The sequence below is a fragment of the Glycine soja genome, chromosome 14, assembly GCF_004193775.1.
Source record: "Glycine soja cultivar W05 chromosome 14, ASM419377v2, whole genome shotgun sequence".
In the NCBI taxonomy this organism is placed as follows: Eukaryota; Viridiplantae; Streptophyta; class Magnoliopsida; order Fabales; family Fabaceae; genus Glycine; species Glycine soja.
The window spans coordinates 42,938,964-42,960,048 of NC_041015.1; the positions used below are offsets into that span (position 1 = coordinate 42,938,964).

At 35.4% G+C, this 21,085-nt stretch overlaps 2 protein-coding genes across 2 annotated transcripts; both read right to left on the minus strand.

The window, feature by feature from the left end:
- Positions 1-243: 243 nt before the first annotated feature.
- Positions 244-5,505, minus strand: LOC114383521 (nitrate reductase [NADH] 2-like). Its single transcript, XM_028343204.1, has 5 exons — positions 4,447-5,505; positions 3,649-3,789; positions 2,915-3,147; positions 2,006-2,444; positions 244-1,303 (listed from the first exon to the last, which is right to left on the minus strand). The coding sequence occupies exons 1-5, from the start codon at positions 5,366-5,368 to the stop codon at positions 411-413; spliced, it is 2,628 nt and encodes an 875-aa protein (XP_028199005.1). The 5' UTR covers positions 5,369-5,505; the 3' UTR covers positions 244-410.
- Positions 5,506-15,793: 10,288 nt separating this feature from the next.
- On the minus strand, positions 15,794-18,045 carry LOC114384082 (ATP-dependent Clp protease proteolytic subunit-like). Its single transcript, XM_028343757.1, has 2 exons — positions 17,851-18,045; positions 15,794-16,117 (listed from the first exon to the last, which is right to left on the minus strand). The coding sequence occupies exons 1-2, from the start codon at positions 18,043-18,045 to the stop codon at positions 15,794-15,796; spliced, it is 519 nt and encodes a 172-aa protein (XP_028199558.1).
- Between the last annotated feature and the right edge of the window lie 3,040 nt (positions 18,046-21,085).

The window sequence follows — 21,085 nt, forward strand, 5'->3', positions numbered from 1 at the left end:
ACAATATAAAACTCCGATAATGCAAAGATATTTACTCAGTATAATATTTGAAAGAACAATTATATTAGTACACTCTATTGTTATAAACATTTTATCAACACATATTATTTATTTTTGTTTTTCACTTCATATCATATCAAATCATATATATTTAACTAGATGTCAAATAGTATATAAGATATCCACAAATCAATTTTGGATTTAAAACTACCGATAAAGAATACCAAAAATGGTGCTAAAACAGAAAAAAAAAGGATAATATGGTTTATATATAGACATCAGTTGTTCTTTCTTTCACCATTACAAATAATGAAACAAGCAATGCTCTAACAATTGGTGATACACAAACAACAATAAAAATACACATGCATAGATAGTCAACATAATATAGTAATCTACTTCTTTGTGCCCTAAAACACAAGCAGGTCGTTCTTGATATCGTACCCCATCTTCTCCAAGTTAGGTTGCACCGCAAACTCAATCATGGGTGGTGGCCCACACGTTAAAGCCAAGGCATCGCTCGATGATTTTGGAAGGTGCTCCCTCATAATACTCTCTGTGATGCGTCCCACACTGTATTGCCACCCTTCCTTTGCAATTCCCACCACGTACCACACTTTGAACCGATCACAATGTGTCTTTGCCCACGCATCCAACTCCTCCCTCAACAATATATCATCCTCGGCGTGGTTAGCATACACTAGATGCATTTCAGTGTGGTCTTCTGGGTCCTTCAAAATTGCTTGTGCCACTTGGTAAATGGGTGTGATCCCGGTCCCACCAGCCAACATAGCTAGTCTCTTTGCAAATTTTTGTTTACCATGAACCATGAAGTTGCCTCTTCCGGTGTACTCTATGTGGCCCAACGGGCCCTTCACGTCCAACATAGACCCAATGGAGAGAGAATCCAAATGTTGGGACATGAGTCCTCCATTTGGGTACTTGGGGTGCACGCCTTTGAAGTACACCTTGATAAGAAGGTCAAAGAACCCCACTTCGTCCACACTACTTGTTGGAGTGTAGGCTCGTATGCATAGCTTGTCACCAATGGTGGCGTACAAGAAAATGTGCTTTCCCACGGGTAAACCCAAGAGCTGGTCCTCCGAGGGCAACGCAAAACGAAAGAGCCTCGTGTTATGGGAAATGTAGGTCTTCGACACAAGCTTGCATGAGATTTTCTCACGTGAGTTAAGTGCAACCTTGCGTTGTGGTCTTGGTGTGGTGATCTCCTTGATAGGGGCCAAATGGGTGGATTCAGAATCGCCATGCATAGAGTTGTCAGGCTCTGAGTCTGAGGTGTAGTCTATTCATGCAGAATTAATAGGTCATATAAATCTCTACATAATGAAGTAAAATGAAATTTCTACCAAAACAAAATTACAAATAATAAAATGATGCTAGAGAAATTTAAGGAGGTTGATACTTTTTGAATCAAAATTGAATAAATTTGACCATACTAAAGAAAAAATTGGCAAATTTGCATATTGAATATAGAGAAAGCCATCAACACAAATTTACTTATTACATTATCTTTTTTTTTTTTTATCACATTTTATGTTTTAAATTATTTTAAAAAAAGTGATTTTTCAAAGTTATGTAAATCTCATTTTATATTTTAATAAAAAATTATTAATTAGTTTAGAATCACCACCACATTTTATAGTTCTGACTAATACTTACATGACTAATACTTACACGTAAAATTCGTTTAGATTATGATAGTTCTAAATAGTATGATAGTTCTCCTATTTTAAAAACTCACTCGTATAATTTTATAAAAATAAAAGATACATTTATGTAAAATATCTGGTGTGTAAGATATGCTCGTTGATTTTTATAATTTGAAAAGTTATATTAAAGATATTTCTAATCGACTGAAAGGATAAAAGCCCATCACGTCAAACTCATCTTATAATTTCTTAATAAATTTTAATTAATAAAAAATGAAGGAAAAAAAAAGTTCTCCTAAAATGCTAATTAGAAATCTGCAACCTATGTATATTACCTGTGGTCATGAGCTCGCCAATTCGAAAATCTTCGAGCAATCTCCTTGCTTTGTCAGAATGGATGGCGTCAAACTCTTCGGTGCAGTCGGTGCCGGCATTTATGAGGATGCTATCAACGCCACCGGGGTGGTCTTTGAGGAAGCGGGTGCAGTCGTAGACATGGCCATGGACGATGATCCAAGTAGAGTCAGAGGTGCAGTGCTTTTTGACTTCAGAAATAGAGAACCTTTTTGAGGTTATGTTCATGGATGGAGTGGAACCACTCCTTTTGATGCTTGGTAATTTCTCTAGTGATTTTTCCAAATGTCTTTCCTTTCCCATCCACCCACCTGGTTGGTTTCCTGGTTGAGCTGGATGTTCAAACAATATGCCAATCTCACCCTTGGCAGGCTTGCCCACATTTGTTTTCACTCTATACCAGCAGTTGTTCATCATGCCCTACACATCATTGCATACCCAAATTAATGTAACACAAAAAGCTTTGTTGGACTTCCTTTATGTATTACAAAAAAATCAACAAGGGCTTTAAATTAAAAAAAATGTAGTGAATCAGTAAAATAATGTGATTATTATTACACTATCAATAGATATTAAAAATAATCAATTGTCATTTTCTCCATGAATTAATTTATCTTGCCTCCATTGAGCTTATATTATATAAAAAAAAACAATTAAAATAGAAGCAACAATATAATAACTCATACTTGAGTTATATAAAACCTTTAACCAAACAGACAAAAATCTATTAATCACCAAACATTTTGTCACAATTCACCAAAACCATTAAAAATATTTATCACTATATCCTAGTCTTGATTATTTAACAAAGGAAAAAAGAATACAGAAATTAAACATATTTTGTACATAGTTTGTAAAATGATCGAAGTTTCTCAGAGATGTGTAGGTACCATAAGATTCCAATTGAGGTGTTCAGGCTGGGTGTTGAGGCCTTCATCCCAAGCTCGAACAGCAATCTCATTGGTCCCAAGCAGGTCTATCACCTCCACTTCCAAAGACCAGAAGCACCAGCACCAATACTTGCCATATTTGTTTGGTTTCTCAGTATGGTCCAATGTGCACACGTGCCACGTTTCTCCACCATCAAATGTTACCTCAACACGAGTCACTTTTCTTCCAGCACCTGCACACGTACAACCACACTCTCAGTCACTTTACATCCACTGTCTACCAATTGCATCTTACAGCCGCAACACCAATCCAAATTTAGGGTTTTGTTCGGTGCCAGTCACTTGAAAGAGAGAGCAGACACATTATTCTACTCGTTATCATTATTATTATTAGGTTAATACTTGTTCAGCCAATATGATTAGTAAATAAAAATATGATTAAAAAAATTTGTCTAAAATTTATCAGGTTCATGAATATTCCATATTAATAATATAGTAATATATATATATATATATATATATATATATATATATATATATATATTCTTAATAAATTTTCACAAATTTTAATAAAAAGTTATATATTTAATGTTGAAAATATTCGTAACATCTTATCCTGTGAAAGTTTTGTGGCGGATAATTCACTCTATCAGTTCCCTTATGTTAAATGGTGCTAATATTAATTACTGTACTTGTTCCTGAAAGGAACAGGAATGAAAAACACCAAAACTCACCGGAATATGCGTAGCCTCTGAGTTCATAAGGCCTCTGCGTAGTATATGAGTTGATGGACAAGATCTCCTCGTGAGAAGGCGTAGTTATCACTGAGTTTATACTCAACTCGTTGATCTTATACTCCTGCTTGTACCACCAACCTGCAGGGACACACCAAAATAGAATGTAATTATAGTTTGTGTCCATGAAAATTTCGTAGGAAGAAACATGTCATATGACAGACTACACATGCAAAGTTGGAATAATTCACTAAATCATCTCCTAAATTATGAGCACAGTGTTTAAAATTATAAATAAATATTATTTTGATTCTTTAAATCAACAAACCGTAGTTATTTTAATTAGTCACATAATAATCTATCATTTTATTCTTTCAAATAAAATAACAAATGCTTGATAATGCCAAAATGTTTTAATAATTCTAAAAACTAAATTAATTAGTAGTCATATTTTTATCAAATTAATTTAGGTTCTATTTAAACAATTCTTTTAAGAAGTACTTAAAGAAAATAAATAAATCAAATGATAAAATGAGTTAAATTTCTTGCTTAAATTAGTGTCAGCTTATTTATCTGAACTTTTGTAAAAGGTTTCTAATTTATCTTTCTTTGTAACAGAGGTCAATACTTCGAAAAAATGAAGGTTAACCTTCACACACACAAAAAAAATTAGATCGAGGTTATTAAAACATTTTTAATGTATAATATTCATATATATATATATATATGAATGTCTATAATCACTGCTCATATTCAACGTAAAAAAATTGAAAGCCGCGTGAGTACAAAGAAAGATACCTTCTTCATTGGCAAGATCTGCATCGACGTGAGAAGGGAGCATTTTGTTATCCTTGTAATGATAATGATTATCGGACTCATGCTCGCAAACGACAATGCGTTTGAGCCACTTCACCATTCTTCCACCGATGAACCCTGGAATAATCAGGCGCACGGGGAACCCGTGATCCGGCGGAATGTGCTCGCCGTTTTGCATGTATGCGAGGATGACATCACGCGTGGGGTCCATGGCGAGGTCCCTGGAGATGCTGGTTCCGTACTTGGACCCTCCGCCGCCGGGGAGATCCTCGGCGCCCTCGAAGCACACGTGCAGCGCGCCCTTAGCACGTGCGAGGATCCCGCAGCGGCGCAGCACGTGGCGCAGCGGGATGCCGCGCCACACGGAGGTGGAGGCGCTGCCGGCGGTGTTGCTGGAGCCGGAGGTGGGCTTCATGATGTTCAGCTCCTTGCGGCGGTTCCCCGAGCAGACGAGCGTGGCGGGAAACTCGCGGTGATGGAAATCCTTCACAAGGTTTTTCATGCTAAACCGGTTTGGTCGCTTGACCAAACCGGTTACTTCCACGGTCCAGTCTTCCCAATTTGCTTTGGGGACTGGACCGTGGTTGCGGACGTAGTGGAGTGGCGCTGGGGTGATGAAGCCGTGGTGCATGAGGAGTGGGAGTGGGGGCTCCGCGTTGAAGGGGTGCTTCCCTGTGAGCCGCACCAGGGAGGCAATCCGTGGGACCCACTTGTCCGGGATTCCCTCGTTGTGCGGGTCCAGAACCGAGTCCTCAATCTCCGTTCTCGCTTTTTGTATCAACTCATTCAGATATGAAACGTCGTCGTTTTCATCGTCTTCGTCGCTGGAGAAGTCCAACGGGAGAGGGGGCTTGAGGTCCCCGCCGCAGTCACTAACGTCGCCGTTTTTGGTGCTAGCAGCCATTGTGAGTTACAGAGAGAAAAGCTAAGGAATTAGTTGGTCTTCAAAAGGGGAGAGAGGTTTGGGGTATTCATATAGAGAGGGATTGCTTACGGAGGCGTTTCTCCACGTCGTCTAGTTCTTTTCTTCACTGACGTATTATCTTTTTCCTTTTCACTAAAATTTTTATTTTTAAAACAAGTTACTCAGAACTCATAAGTCTTGATTTTAATTTTCAAAAAAAAAAAAATAGATAAAAAGGTTTAATTTTACTCAAAAGTTACGTAGTTTAAGATAAATAGATGAAAAATAATGTAATCGAGAATGCCTCAAGGTGGTGATTTGCATTTGGCAACAGGGATTTTGTGGTTGGGATGTTAGTATGGTAAATGATATAATGATACAGGACAAAGAAAAATAAAGAAATAACTTGTGTAAATGGAATGTTGTTATAAAAACGTGTCTAAATATCACTGTTCATTTTCAACCTTTCATGCAATATCCCAATTGGCAAAAGAAGAGACAAAATAAAAAACACTAGAGTACAAGAATGATACGTAGTTCATTGGCAAGTTCTCCATCTATGTGGGAAGGGAGTTTTCTGTTATCCTTAGCATGATACTGATTTGGTTAAGTAAATTTTGAGATACGAGACGTATCGGTGGATGAAAAATATGTGCTTGGGAGAGACTTTTAAAAAATGGTTCAATTAAATTTTCTAATAACAATTTATATAAAGCTAATGAATACTTCATATTATAATTAAAAAAATACTTCTAGTTTCTATACTTTAATTTCTTTATATAGTTTTAGTTTTGGTATATTTAATTTTTATATTTTCAATTATAAAAATTAAAGAAAAATGTATTTTAAATTATTAAAAATTGTGTTTAATAAATAATGTAATGAAAATATGATGTGATATTACAAAATAAAAATGTATAAATATTTAAATAAAAAATATCATGTCAAAATGTAAAATTAATTTTTATTTTCTATTTACGTGTTTATGTACTTTTTCCTTTCAATTTTTACAAATTAACGTCATGTCACACTTTTAAATTCCTATTAATTTTAAGAATTGAGAAACTGTAAGAATTAAATTCAAGTAATTGAAGTTAAGAGAACGAAAATCACATGTGAAGATTGAAAATATAATTAAGTCTAAAATTTGTAAAAGTATTATCTTTGTTTACTTCTGATTTACTTTACAAAATACAAGTATGTTTTGAATTTGATAACTCGTATGTGCCACTCCAAACATCTTGGTTTATTACCTAAACTCAAATTAGTACAGTGTCAACCCAAAGGTCCATGTAAAATGACTGCAACTTAAATTTTCGACAAATGACTTAGTGGCAAGGCAAATTAAATACACCTATAACACGGAATCACAAAGCTTGATCAAGAGTAATTACGAAGTACAATGTTTAAAAAAAAAACATATTTTTTATGAGAGGATTTGAGCCATGCATAATCCACTTTCACCCATCTTACAATATCCTTATAAATCCTTTTTGACTATTGAATTGATTTTACATGTTTTTTTATTAGTTAATGTTAATTGTTAATTTGTTGAGAGATTTCTCAGTCATACATAATTTACTTTGACCCATCTTAGAATATTCTTATAAATCCTTTCTGACTTCAACATTGATTTTACATGTTTTTTTATTAGTTAATGTTAATTATTAATTTACTGATTTTTATTAGTGGAAGAAAATTTTGAACTCCGAACCTCTCCCTATTTCCTTCTCATTTCAATCATGAAGCCAACTTTATAATTTTGAATTGCTTTTACATGTATATCAATTGTGACCTTTACCTTGAAAAAGATTTACATAAAAGGTTTTTGTTGTATTGCTTCGATGATATTACTGCAGAAATGGTGATATGCAAGTGCACACAGCAAGAAAGTTAAGAACAGAGGTGGTAAAGAAAGAGCAAAACAACAAGAAAATTATCGTGGTTCAGGGCAATTGAGACCCCTACATCCACACTGTAGCTGATTCTGTCTTCATTATTTGATCACAATTACACAACATACAGCAGCAAGACTTCTAGGGAAGTTTACAATAGCCTCTCCTCACTTGCACTCAGAGTTTTGTATTTGATCACAATAAATCTAAAGAATATGTCCTACAAGAATTACATCAGCTGAGACTTATATACACCAATTCTAGTTACAGAAAATGGGTATCACACATGTAATAGGTTACAACAGATTTCTGTTACAAGGCTAGAGCTTAGCTAACTAACTATTGTTGATCCATCTTCATAACAATCTCCACCTTGGATCTTCAATATTAGGACCAGCAAGCTCTCCTTCCTCCAGTCTCTTACAGAGACTTCAAGTGTCACAAGTTCCAATGTTCACTAAGTTTAAACAATGAGTAAACTTTGAACATGGAACTACTTTTGTCAACATGTCTGCAGGATTGTTTGCTCCAGCCACTTTCCTCACTTCAACTTCACCTTGTGCTATGATGTCTCGGATGTAATGCATCCTAATGTCAATATGCTTTGTCCTCTCATGAAAAACTTGGTTTTTAGAGAGATCAATTGCGCTTTGACTATCACACCATACTTCAATAGGACCAATCTTTCCTTCGAGCTCATGAACAAGACCTTTAAGCCATATGGCTTCCTTTCTAGCTTCAGTGAGAGCTATATACTCTGCCTCAGTGGTAGATAGAGCCACAACTGATTGCAAATTAGCCTTCCAACTTATGACACTTCCATACAAAGTGAATAAGTATCCTGTTAAGGACCTTCTTTTGTCAATGTCACCTGCATAATCAGCATCAACATAGCCTGACAGACCATTGATTCTTTCTGAATTTCTTCCATAAACCAGACCAACAGACTTTGAACCCTTTAGATATCTTAAGATCCACTTTATGGCACTCCAGTGTTGTTTTCCAGGATTTTCCATGAATCTACTTACAATGCTAGCAGAGTATGCTAAATCTGATCTTGTACAGACCATAGCGTACATAAGTGAACCTGTAGCATTCGAGTAGGGGATTCTACTCATATCTTTGATTTCATCTTCTGTTTGTGGAGAATGAGTGATTGACAATTTAAAATGTCCAGCAATAGGTGTTGATACAGGTTTTGAATCAAGCATATTGAACCTTCTCAATAGTTTCTGCACATAGCTTGACTGAGATAGATATAACAGACCTTCATTTCTTTTCCTGATAATATCCATTCCAGTATTCTCCTTGCAACCCCTAAATCCTTCATTTCAAACTCGGATTGCAACAGATTCTTCAATTCTTTGATGGCTTCCATATTTGCACTTGCAATCAACATGTCATCTACATAGAGCAATAAGTAGATAAAACAATCAGGCTTCAACCTTCTGAAGTAGACACAACTGTCATAGGAACTTCTGCTGAAACCATTTGACACTACAGAAGAGTCAAGTCTTTTGTACCACTGCCTTGGGGACTGTTTCAGTCCATACAGAGATTTCTTCAGCAAACATACCATCTCCTCTTTCCCTTTTACCTCATATCCTTCAGGTTGACTCATATAGATTGTTTCTTCTAGATTCCCATGTAAAAAAGCTATTTTTACATCCATTTGCTCTAATTCAAGGTTGTGAACTGCAACTAGTGCCAAGATGATTCTGATGCTTGTATGCTTCACAACTGGAGAAAAAATCTCATTATAGTCAATTCCTTCTCTTTGTGTGAAACCCCTAGCCACAAGCCTTGCTTTGTATCTGTAGCTATCCATTCCTGTTTCTTCTGGTTTCCTTTTGAAAATCCATTTACACCCTACAACTTTCTGCTTTGCTGGCTTTTCAACAAGTTTCCAAGTATCATTCTTCATTAAAGAGTCAAACTCATCTTGCATTGCTGATCTCCACTGATCACTGTCGATTCTGGAAATTGCATCTTTGTAAGAAATTGGTTCTGAGCCTTGATCATCAATTTCTATACTCAAAGCATAAGCTATGAGATCAGCATAACCCAATCTTACAGGAGCTTTAATCTGCCTTTTTTGTCTGTCTCTGACCAGGTTATATGAAGTATCAACAAGTTCAAGAATTGATGAAATCATAGGTTCATCATGAGATGCTTCATTTCTGTCCTCTACTGGACTTGATGTTTGTGCAAGCTTCTCCACCTCCAACCTAATTCCTTGATCAGAGTGTTTGTTTTGCTCAGCTTGAACACCCTTTTGAACTGAATCAGACTTCTGTTGATAATCTGCTATCATGTCTTCTTCTCCAAGCAAGACATCCCTGTTGATAATAGATTTGGGACCTGCAGGATCCAATAACCACACTTTATATCCCTTCACTCCTTCCGGATAACCTAAGAAGATTCCCTTCTTAGCTCTAGGTTCAAGTTTGCCTTCATTAGAATGAACATATACAGTGCATCCAAAAATTCTTAAGTTTTCATAGCTTGGAGCTTTTCCTGTCCATCTTTCCTCTGGTGTTTTGAATTCAATTGCACTTGAAGGACATCTGTTTATTAGATAACATGCTGTATTCACAGCCTCTCCCCAAAAACTCTTTGCCAATTTTGCATTAGACAACATACATCTCACCCTCTCCAAAATGGTCCTGTTCATCCTTTCAGCAAGGCCATTTTGCTGAGGGGTCAATCTAATAGTTTTGTGCCTTCTTATTCCATTGTTTTTGCAAAATTCATTGAATTCCTCACTTAAGTATTCAAGGCCATTATCAGTTCTGAACAGCTTCACATGCCTACCAGTTTAATTCTCAACAAGCAATTTCCATTGTTTGAAACACTTAAAAGCTTGATTTTCATGTTTCAACGAACAAGTCCAAACTTTCCTAGACCAATCATCAATGAAAGTTATGAAATATTTTACTCCTCCTAATGAAGGTACCCTGGCTGGCCCCCAAACATCAGAGTGTACATAATCTAGGATACCCTGAGTTGTGTGAGTTGCATTATGGAAACTAACTCTCTTTTGTTTTCCATATACACAATGTTAACAAAAACTTAGCTTTTGATAATTCCCATTACCGATCAATCCTTGTTTATGTAGTTCTTCTAGCCCTTTCTCACTCACATGACCTAATCTATAATGCCAAAGCTTGGAAGCATTTGGTTCAGAGATAGAAACTAGGCCAGCTGAGTTCAAGATAGTGTTACCTTGCAGTTTGAAAAGGCCATTCTTCCTTGTACCCTTCATTATTTGTAATGAACCTTTGAATACCTATAAAGTTCCACCTTCTCCTTTGAATGAACATCCAGATTGATCTAGCAGGTTCCTTTTAAGCTCCGGAACATGCCTCACATCAGGGAGCAGCTTTACAGATCCATCTTGCATTTTCAATTTAATAGTTCCAATGCCAATGACATTACATGCCATATTGTTTCCCATGAGAACCTTCCCTCCATCTATCTCCTTATAGGAGTTGAACCATTCCAGATTGGGTGTCATATGGAATGAGCAACTTGAGTCTAGAATCCATTCCTCACTGTGCTTTTCAGTTGAGATGGAGAGCACTTCAACACTTTCATATCCATCAGCCACCACTGCTATATCAGATTCATCATTGTATTTACCATTGTTCTTCTTCTTCCTTTCAGGGCATTCTTTTCTGAAATGACCCTCTTTCTTGCAGTAGTAGCAGGCCTTCTTGTTCTTGGATTTGGACCTCCTCTTGTTCTTGCTCTTTGAATCCCTCTTTTCTGATCTTCCTCTAGCCATCAATGCCTCGGGATCTCCACCTTCACCTTTATTTTCAGTTATCTTTTTCTTTAATTCTCAAGAATTCAGGGTAGCTTTAACCTCCTCCAAGGTGAGTGTATCTCTCCCAAAAAGCATAGTGTCCACCAAATTTTCAAAGGATGATGGAAGAGAACATAATAACATTACTGCTTGATCTTCCTTGTCTATCCTCACATCTACACTTTTCAGATCAAGAACTGCCTTTGTGAACAAAGAAACATGTTCTTTGATTGAAGAACCTTCTTCCATCTTCAGCTGATGTAGTCTTTTCTTCAGGTACAACTTGTTAGTTAGGGATTTGGTCATATACAAGCTCTCAAGTTTCAGCCAAATCCCTGCTGCAGATTTCTCCTCAGCTACCTCTTGAAGAACCTCATCACCAAGAGAAAGAATGATTGTGCTGTGAGCTTTACTGAGCAAATGTTTCTTCTCTTTGTCTGACAGTGTAGATGGAAGCTTGGAGGCTCCTTGTAGTGCATCATCAAGCCCTTGATGAACAAGAAGAGCTTGCATCTTGATCCTCCACAGGTTGAAATCATTTTCCCCTGTGAACTTCTCCACATCAAACCTTGTCCCCATCGCAAGATCCCTTCAAGAACCTGGCTCTTGATACCAATTGTTGTATTGCTTCGATGATATTACTGCAAAAATGATGATATGCAAGCGCACACAGCAAGAAAGCTAAGAACAGAGGTGGTAAAGAAAGAGCAAAACAGCAAGAAAATTATCGTGGTTCAGGGCAATTGAGACCCCTACATCCACATTGTAGCCGATTCTGTCTTCATTATTTGATCACAATTACACAACATACAACAGCAAGACTTCTAGGGAAGTTTACAATAGCCTCTCCTCACTTGCACTCAGAGTTTTGTATTTGATCACAATGAATCTAAAGAATATGTCCTACAAGAATTACATCAGCTGAGACTTATATACACCAATTCTAGTTACAGAAAATGGGTATCACACAACTAATAGGTTATAACAGATTTCTGTTACAAGGCTAGAGCTTAGTTAACTAACTATTGTTAATCCATCTTCATAACAGTTTTGAATGAGATAGGTAAATACGATTCACTTAGGCACACTTATCAACAACTACATCAATATTAATATTAAGATAAATATGCAATGAATTGTATTTGGAAGCGCCAATTTAACATTCACTTAGACACACTTATCATATCAGTTAAGACTCGTGTTACCAATCTAGCTTGAAAACATCCCAAAGTTCAATGCCAATTCAATAAGAATCGCCATCGATATTGATGCTTGATGCCTTCGATATATATAGCACCTTCACACAAGAGTAATGACTTTTGGTGACAAGTCAGGGTTATCCAACTTTCATAGTATGTCCTAACTCATGAATCAACATCAATCAATACTAGAATTTTCACACTAGGTGTCATAACCTTCAAGGTTATCAAAACTAATTCCTAACTACTCCAATCAATATGAATAATAACATACGTACATTACAAGCATAAATTTAACTCAGTCAAACCATCAATTTGTATAATTCAATTTCGAAGAACATACAAGGGCAAACATGCATTAAGACAACTCTACAATTGATCCAATCATAAAATTAAACACAAAATACATAAAAAAGGGTTGGGAAATCATTTTCCCTAATAGTATTCAATCAAATACAAGCAGAGATAACTCATTCCCTATCTTAACTAAAAATGATGGAACCACAACATGAGAGCTTGACAAGGACCCCTCGATCCAATCCTCTGATCACCAAGCTGAAGCATTTCTATTGCCTTATGGGCTTATGGCTTATTGGACTGTAAACACTAATTAAGATCCATAAAAAGCTTAATAAATTGCGTCTATTTTGTTTCTCATTTAATAAATTAAAAATCAGTTCCAAAACCCATAATCATATATTTAAAGTACTATTTATTTACAGAAAAAAAAAACTTAACAATAGGGACAACTATTTATATGTAATTTTTAAAAATTTGTCACCGAGATTTTAATAACATCAATATTCGTGACGAACATTGTCATTAGTGGCGAAAATTCTGTCAACAATACTTGAATTTCTTAAATATCTTAGACAATGATAGGAGAAGGTATCATACGCCTAATTATAGTAAATTTCTTCAAGTCATTGTCTACCAATTAGGCAATTACATACCAGTCCAAATTTGGGGTTTTATTCAATGCCAGTCACTTGAAAGAGAGAACAAACATTATTTTATACTTTTTACAATAATAATAATGATAATTATTATTATATGGTTATTACTTTTTTCTATCGGCAAAAGGAATATATATATATATATATATATATATATATATATATATATATATATATATATATATATATATATATATATATTAAAACCGGTATCAGAAGTACCAACAACAGAGTTTACGAGTTCAAACGGTTAGATCCTATTTGATCCCAACAATTGGAAAAAATAGCTACTTATAACCGAGATAAATACTTATTCAGCAAATATATTTTTCTTTGTTCGTGTTAGCCTTATTGGGTCAAAATTTTATGTTAATTAATTTTTTCTGAATAGATTTTCACAAATTTTAAAAATTTTATCCATTTCATGCTAAAAATACTCGAATTATCTTATCTTGTGAAAATCTTTGTGGCAGAAAATTCATTCCATTGGTCCCCTTATGTTAAATGTGTGCTAATTAATAATGTCTTTGTTCCTGAAGGGAACAGGAATGGAAAACACCAAATGTCCCTGGAATACGCGTAGACTTGCCGTGGTCCATGAGTTGATGGGCAAGATCCCCCCGTGACATGGGGTAGTTATCACTGAGTTTACATACATTTCAATGATGCCACCAACTTACAGGGACACACAGAAACAAACAAACATGTAATTAATTTGTTCACGAAAAAAGATAAATCTACGCAGAAGCATGTCCTATATGTTGTACACGTGTAAAGTTGGAATAATTCACTAAATTATTTCCTAAAATTATGGGTACGGTTATAATTTTTTATTTTAGTTCCTAAAACCCACAAACAATAGTCATTTTAGTCATGCACAATAATTATCAGTTTGGTCTTTAGAATCGCATAAATAAAATATCAAATAATACATTATGTCAAAATAATTATTTATAATTCTAAAATGTAAATTAATTGTTTCTCATAATTTCTCAAATTAATTTAGGCTCCATTTAATTTTTTTTAAGAAGTACTTGTATAGAAAAAAAATAAAAAGATAAAATGTTTTAAATTTGTCACTTAAAGTTAATATCACCTTATATATCTAAACTTTTTGGGAAAAAAATTAATTTAATTTAAAGTGTATGAGTTAATTTTAACTTATAAAAAAGGTTTTTTTTTTATCTTTTCCCCATATTAAATACTTATTAAGAATTTTGTCCAAACAAAGTGATAGAATGCTATTATTAAAAGTTTTATTTTAGAAAGGAAATTTATTTTATACTGGAATTTTTTCCGATAAGAAGAAAAATAATGAAAACATAAAATAAGATGAGTGAATAAATGAAGGGAAAACATTTAAATTATAAAAATATGTATACTAGAATATATAATTCATTAAAATTACAAGTATATATTTTTTAAATGGACAAAATCAATAGACACTTCAGTGTTATATGACTCCTAGAGAGTGATAGAGAGAAGAGAAGAGAGAAAGAAATGTAAGTATATGATAAATAATATAATGATATATAAAATGAAAAAATAATAAATATTAATGAAATGTTGTTATAAAACTGTATATAAATATCACTATTCATATTCAACCTCTCATGTCATACACTAAAAAAAAAAAGTCAAGAGTAAAAACATGAAAAATAATCCCATACTTATGGGTATTGCTTCGAACCATGAACGAGGAATATCCATCCTGATTGGATATCGATATGCACATTATTTGAACTTTTAAAGTAAAGATGTGTACCAAATTATATCCGAACATATATTTATACCAATAGATAAAGCGGATATCCAATTGGATTACTGTTTTGTGTCTCCACTTTTAGTAGACCTTTTTACCCTTCAAAACCAATTGGATAAAGTTGACCTTTCAACTTCACTTAACCTCTCTCTCTCTCTCTCTCTCTCTCTCTCTCTCTCTCTCTCTCTCTCTCTCTCTCTCTCTCTCTCTCTCTCTCTCTCTCTCTCTCTCTCTCTCTCTCTCTCTCTCTCTCTCTCTCTCTCTCTCTCTCTCTCTATATATATATATATATATATATATATATATATATATATATATATATATATATATATATATCAAAACACACTAAACCATTCATTCATTTAGCAAATCAGATAATATGAAACAAAGAAATGTTACCAGACAATCCTTTCACGATTGTTCCCAATACCATGGCTCGCCACCACACCTATGTCGTGTCCCTACAACAATGCTACTCCGTCGTGGTCGCGTATCATTTAATAAAGCATCTGTAAAAGCCTGTGAGACCCAAGAAGGCACGAAGGTATTTTTGGGAAGCAGGTGGCGGCCAATGTATCATAGTTGTGATTTTTGATGGGCATGGTTCAATCTCTTTGTCGGAAATAATGTGACTCAGATATTCCAGTTGGTGTTGGGCAAATAGACATTTAGAGTGCTTCAGATAGAACTTACCCTGCAACAATGTTTGTAATAGCCTGTCTAAGTGTTTGAGGTGTTCCGATAAAGACTCGTTGTAGACAAGTATATCATCGAAGAACACGACCCCAAAACGACGAAGGAATGGCTAAAGGCGAGCATTCATAGTAGCTTGAAAAGTAGAAGGGGCATTACACAATCCAAAAGGCATAACATGGTATTCGTAGTGCTCATGATTTGTTCGGAAGCCCGTTTTGGAAATGTCTTCTTCAACCATCAGAATTTGATGGAAACCTTGACGAAGGTCCAACTTGGTGAACCAGGAAGCCTTGCCAAGGTCTTCCAATAACTCGTCTATAGTTGACATTGGAAACGATCGCGAATTGTAATGGCGTTGAGTGCTCAATAATCGACACACATCCGCCAGCAACTGTCCTTCTTCTTTAGTAATAGTATCGGAGAGGAGAAGGGGCTATGGATGACATGAATCAAACCTGATTGGAGCAATTATGGTACCTACTTCTCAATTTTGGATTTCTAAAAGTAAGGGTATTAATATGGGTGAAAATTGATGGGACTTGCGGAAGGGATGAGAGGTATACAATGCATTATATGGTAAGGTGGAGGAAGGTCTGTGGGGTGAGAAAGATGGGGGCAAATTTGGTAATGAGCTGTTGGATTTCGGGTATGGGGTGGGGTGGTTCCTAGCACGGGTTTGGAGTGGTGGTGGGTTGGAGGGCCAGATGGAAAAAGGAGGAGGTGGATCCATTGTGGATCATCTTTCTGATTTGTTTTGTCGAAGCATTGAGAGGCCCAAACACAACGTCAGCGCACAACTCCATTAGGCGGCCCATATGGGTAAACTTCATGGAAAGGGAGGTGTAGTTAGTGACTATTGAGCCCAATTCCTTTAACTAGTCTACACCTAATACCACATTTGCGCCACTGATGGGTAGAATGTGAAGGTTCACCATAAAGGTGTGGCTCTATAGGAGAAGGGCAACGTTGTCAACATTTGAGGATAGAGTTGTTGCCAACCATAACTTTGAGGGGGTGAAATGTCCGTTGTGGGTAGGCTCAGAAATTTGGCAATTTGAGGTTGTACGAAGCTATGGGTACTCCCATTATCAATGAGGACAGTGAGTCAAGTTTGATGAATAAAACCATGGACACAAAAGGTTGCAGGTGTGGACAGACCAGAGAGGGCATTAAGGCTAATATGTGGAAGGTTTTGAAGTGGTTGAGTGTCAAAGGTGGGATCTGGTGGGTCTAGTGATGGGGGGGGGGGGGTCAAGGGTGGGCTCGAGATCATTTGGTTCTACAATGAGTAATAGAATGTGTCCCTGACATTTGTGTGAGGGGTTCCATTTTTCATTGCAGTTATAACATAGCCCTTTTTCACGGCGAAGGGCCATATCTTCTGGAGTGCAAAGGACAAAGCCGGTGAGGGTTAGTGGGTGTTGGAAATTTTCAATTTCTTTTATGAACTTTAGTTTATTAGGATGCCAAACTAATGATTAGAAGAGAAAAACAAAACAAGTGTCCTTCATAGTATTTCCCATTATCTTAAATGTAATTTAACTCAAATTCTATTTGGCCTGTCGGTAGGAAATTTCCTTTCTAAAACTATGGATCTATATGAAACTTCTCCTAAAAATTCATTAAGGACTTTTTTTTTTTTCATTTGTAGACTAAAAGTTCTTATTCAGGGGACAATATCTCCTCCTAAAACGGCAAACTCAAAATGCAAAAGCTACCACTAAGAAAAGCACTTCAGTAGAAACCAGGAAAGACCTTGCAATGCCCCAACTAAAATGAGAGGAATAATATCATCAACATTTGAAAACCATCGAATTGTATAAATATTGAATAGTATAAACTACAGGCATGAAAACAAAAGGACTTTCACTGTCAACGACCCAATGAAGGGTTTTAGATATACCAAAACACTATCAGAAATCCATAAGAAGCATAAATAAAGACCATCCCAAATTAACCATAGAACTCTTCCTTGTTCAATTGAATGAACCTGTTGATGTTTTATGTCACTTCATTCAAAGCAAGCTTCAAGTAGTAGTATAATCAATTAAATATTTGGTTACCACTTACCCTTTACTCTTCTATGCCCAATTCACTCCCTTTATCATATACATTTGATATACCATTTCAAAAAAAGGAACTCAAACAACACAACAAGTCAAAAACCTCGTCTAACTTGAGAGAGCCACTAGTGGAATTAATAAAGAGCCTGATATCCTTAGTGGGGTCTTGGGCATCCAACAATAGCAACTGGCTCATGATAGCATTAGCCACAAAGTCGTCGATGCTGCTTCCGAGGAACACAATCCTCTCCCTCAGCAACAGCCCCATCACGTTGCCCTCCGTGCCTCTCGCCGTCATCGAAGGTGTTTGGGGCGTAGAGAGCTTGAAGGTGAGGCCCAAGTTCCAAAATTGGGACCTAAAGTTTGGGTTTTTGGAGGGGATTGGCAAGGCCGTGAAGACGCACCTCTGAGGGGTTTTTGGAGGGTTTGGGGTGAAGAAGGAGGAGGAAACAAGGAACTTAGGGTTTGAAAAAAGCATTGGTTTCGGGGTAGCAGAAGAATGAAGAGAAGAATGTCATTGCGGAAAAACGACGGAGGAGAAAAAGAACGAAGCGGAGCAGCGAGAGTGTTTATCAAATGAATCAAAGTCATTTTATCTTAATAAACGAGAGAGAGTGTGCAACATTTGTAGTTAGCAGCATCGGTTTTCTAGAAGCCGATGTTAGCATCCTATTAGCAACATCATTGTATTTTAAATCGATGTTAGCATCTTGTTAGCAACATCGGTTTTCTAGAAAACCGATGTTAACATATGTGAGCAACATTGATTTTTAGAAAACCGATGTTAACAAGTTCAAATTATTAACAAAAATGTCACATAATTTTTTTACATCATTTTTCATAAAAACTGATGTTAAAATGACGATGTTAAAAATGTATTTTTTAGTAGTGTACACCTGATGGTTAAAGTTAAAGTATATTTGTGTAATTAAATTAAAGAAAACAACAAAACAACAACCTATCTTGTCAAAGGGAGAACTACTCCTATAGAAAAGTAAAGTATAATATTTGTAACAATCAACAAACAATATCATTGGTGCCACAAAAGAACAAAAGGGTTTTTTTTTTTTTTTTACAGTAATTAGGACCTTTAACACTCAATAGATTTCAAAGTATTTATACAAGTTTCAATTTTTTAAATTGATTATAAAAATAATTATCAATTTGAGACTTAATCTCATTTAAAATTCTTTATTCTTTTCTAAAAATATATTATGCTAGTTTGACTAATGATGATGTGAAATATGTTATGCAGGATACATGTCTTATTCTATTTCGATTACTGGTTTGTTAAAAGTAACCAAAATTTCTATTGTGCGGAATCGTTTCCAATAGTTAATTGTGCTAACACCTTTAGCACGTCTTCCTCATTTTTCAGTTCTGTTATTTCATGTTCAATTAAATTTTCTGAATACTTAGCATGACCTGGTTGTCGAAAGAACAATCGTCTAACCAATTGTGATTCATGAATTCCATAAGGGGAAATCCCTATAGGTGCAACTTACTTGATTAAATGCTTGAGTTTGTCCATGCTACATCTCGAAGGAATGCCAAATCTTATTGGATTTGTTCCAATAAAGGGGTAACCCAAAAACGCACCTTGACGTGGTATGTTCCACTTCCCATTGTAATACATAATTGCATCATGAGTAGGAGTGATAGTTGATTGAAACAGGTTGAGTATAACATCTGGTGTTCTAATGGTGGTACATAATAATTCTATAGGACCAACACACGAGTATTGCTCATTGCACATTAACATTGTGTAAACATCATCATCATTTTTCAACTGTAGAGATTGAAAAAAATATTGTTGACCTGCATCTATGAATGATTGTTGGTAGTATATTTCATCCACTAATTGATCGTTGGTTAGTTGAAGGGTGTTGTGCATTCTACACTTGAGTGTATCAAAAGAACAGTCATTAGGAACTCACATTGGTGTCAGAGTGGGACTTTGAAAATAAACACCAGTTTGGTTGTGAGTGATTGATCCATTTGGAAAAGTGAAGGCTAATATGAAGTTAGCAATGGTCTGGTTGCTTGTTTCTCCCAAAACTGATATAGTGATAAGATTGAATTTGGTTTATGAAGGTATGTTGTGTGAAATTGTGTGTTTCTATTAAGCGTGTTTTGTGTTATTTATAGTTGTATGAGCATTTTGCCACGTTGGTGTGTATTGGAATCTAATGTTTCTTTTTCCCTAGTAACTGATGTAGCAGACGTCCATTATAATTTCAGAGTGAAAAGAAAGATTATGAGTTATCCATTTCATGTCAGTTATGCTAGTGAGGCATTTAATTTTTTTAGAGACTAGTGCAAATTGCAAAGTGTTGTCAATTTGAATAGTGATTTTCCTATGTAACTAATGCAACAGATGTCCATGATGATTTTAAGAGTGAAAAATGAGATTATGAGTTGTCTATCTCATGTTAGTTTTGCTGGTGAGACATTTAATTTTTTATAGACTAGTGCAAATTGTAAAGTGTTGTCAATTTGGACTGTGATCTTTCTGATGTAATTAATGCAACAAACATCCATGATGATTTTCAGAGTGAAAAAATAGATTATGAGTTGTCCATTTCATGTTAGTTTTGTTGGTGAGACATTTAATTTTTAGAAAGAGTGTAGTGTAAATTGCAAAGTGTTGTGAATTTTGACAGTTATGCTACCATGTCACCTATTGCAGTAAAAGTGGGTAAACTGAAAATTGCTAATTTAAATTTAAAGAAAACAATTATTTTAATACGTAAAGTGATAACTAAACACAGAAACACTACATGAAAACTTCAAAGTAGAAATAACTAAGACATGAATGATCCATAGATTACCAATCCCGTTTGAATATTGTTTCGTGCGATGGAGACATATTACTTCGTTTAGGCCCGGAAGAGGAGTCAGTATCACTATCATGGTTTTTGACCCAACAATTCTCGTATTCATCTGATAAGTCCTCAAGATTGGAGGTTGAGTCATGTTGGTTGGTTGGTGGGTTATTATTGTCATAGATTATGACAAATAACTCCACAAACGGTAGTGATGGGTTGTTGTAAAAAATGTTGAACATTTGTCAAACATCAACATCATCTCGCAGAATAAAAGATGTGTACATATAACATTGTCCTGACTCAAATATAGGGCATCCAAAGTGGAGATGTTGGATATGTTGTTGTGGGTCAATGTTTAGTTTTTGGTGAACAAGTTCAAGCAATTGTGTAAAGGTTATGACCTTGTTAACCATGAAAGTTGTTGTGTTGTTACTAATGAAGATAGTGCCCTCATTAGTATTGCAAATTTGACCATCGTAGTAAACACAAACATATGCAGTTAGGTGACAT

Bases quoted from the DNA above. Each gene is read 5' to 3' on its own strand.
- LOC114384082 (XM_028343757.1), bottom strand. From the start codon at position 18,045: ATGACGGCGAGAGGCACGGAGGGCAACGTGATGGGGCTGTTGCTGAGG. The intron at 16,118-17,850 runs GTTTTTGACTTG...TGTCATCCATAG, and splicing joins GCTCTCTCAAGTTAGACGAG to CCCCTTCTCCTCTCCGATAC.
- LOC114383521 (XM_028343204.1), bottom strand. From the start codon at position 5,368: ATGGCTGCTAGCACCAAAAACGGCGACGTTAGTGACTGCGGCGGGGAC. The intron at 3,790-4,446 runs GTATCTTTCTTT...GTGTCCCTGCAG, and splicing joins AGATCTTGCCAATGAAGAAG to GTTGGTGGTACAAGCAGGAG. The intron at 2,445-2,914 runs GTACCTACACAT...AATGATGTGTAG, and splicing joins ACCTCAATTGGAATCTTATG to GGCATGATGAACAACTGCTG.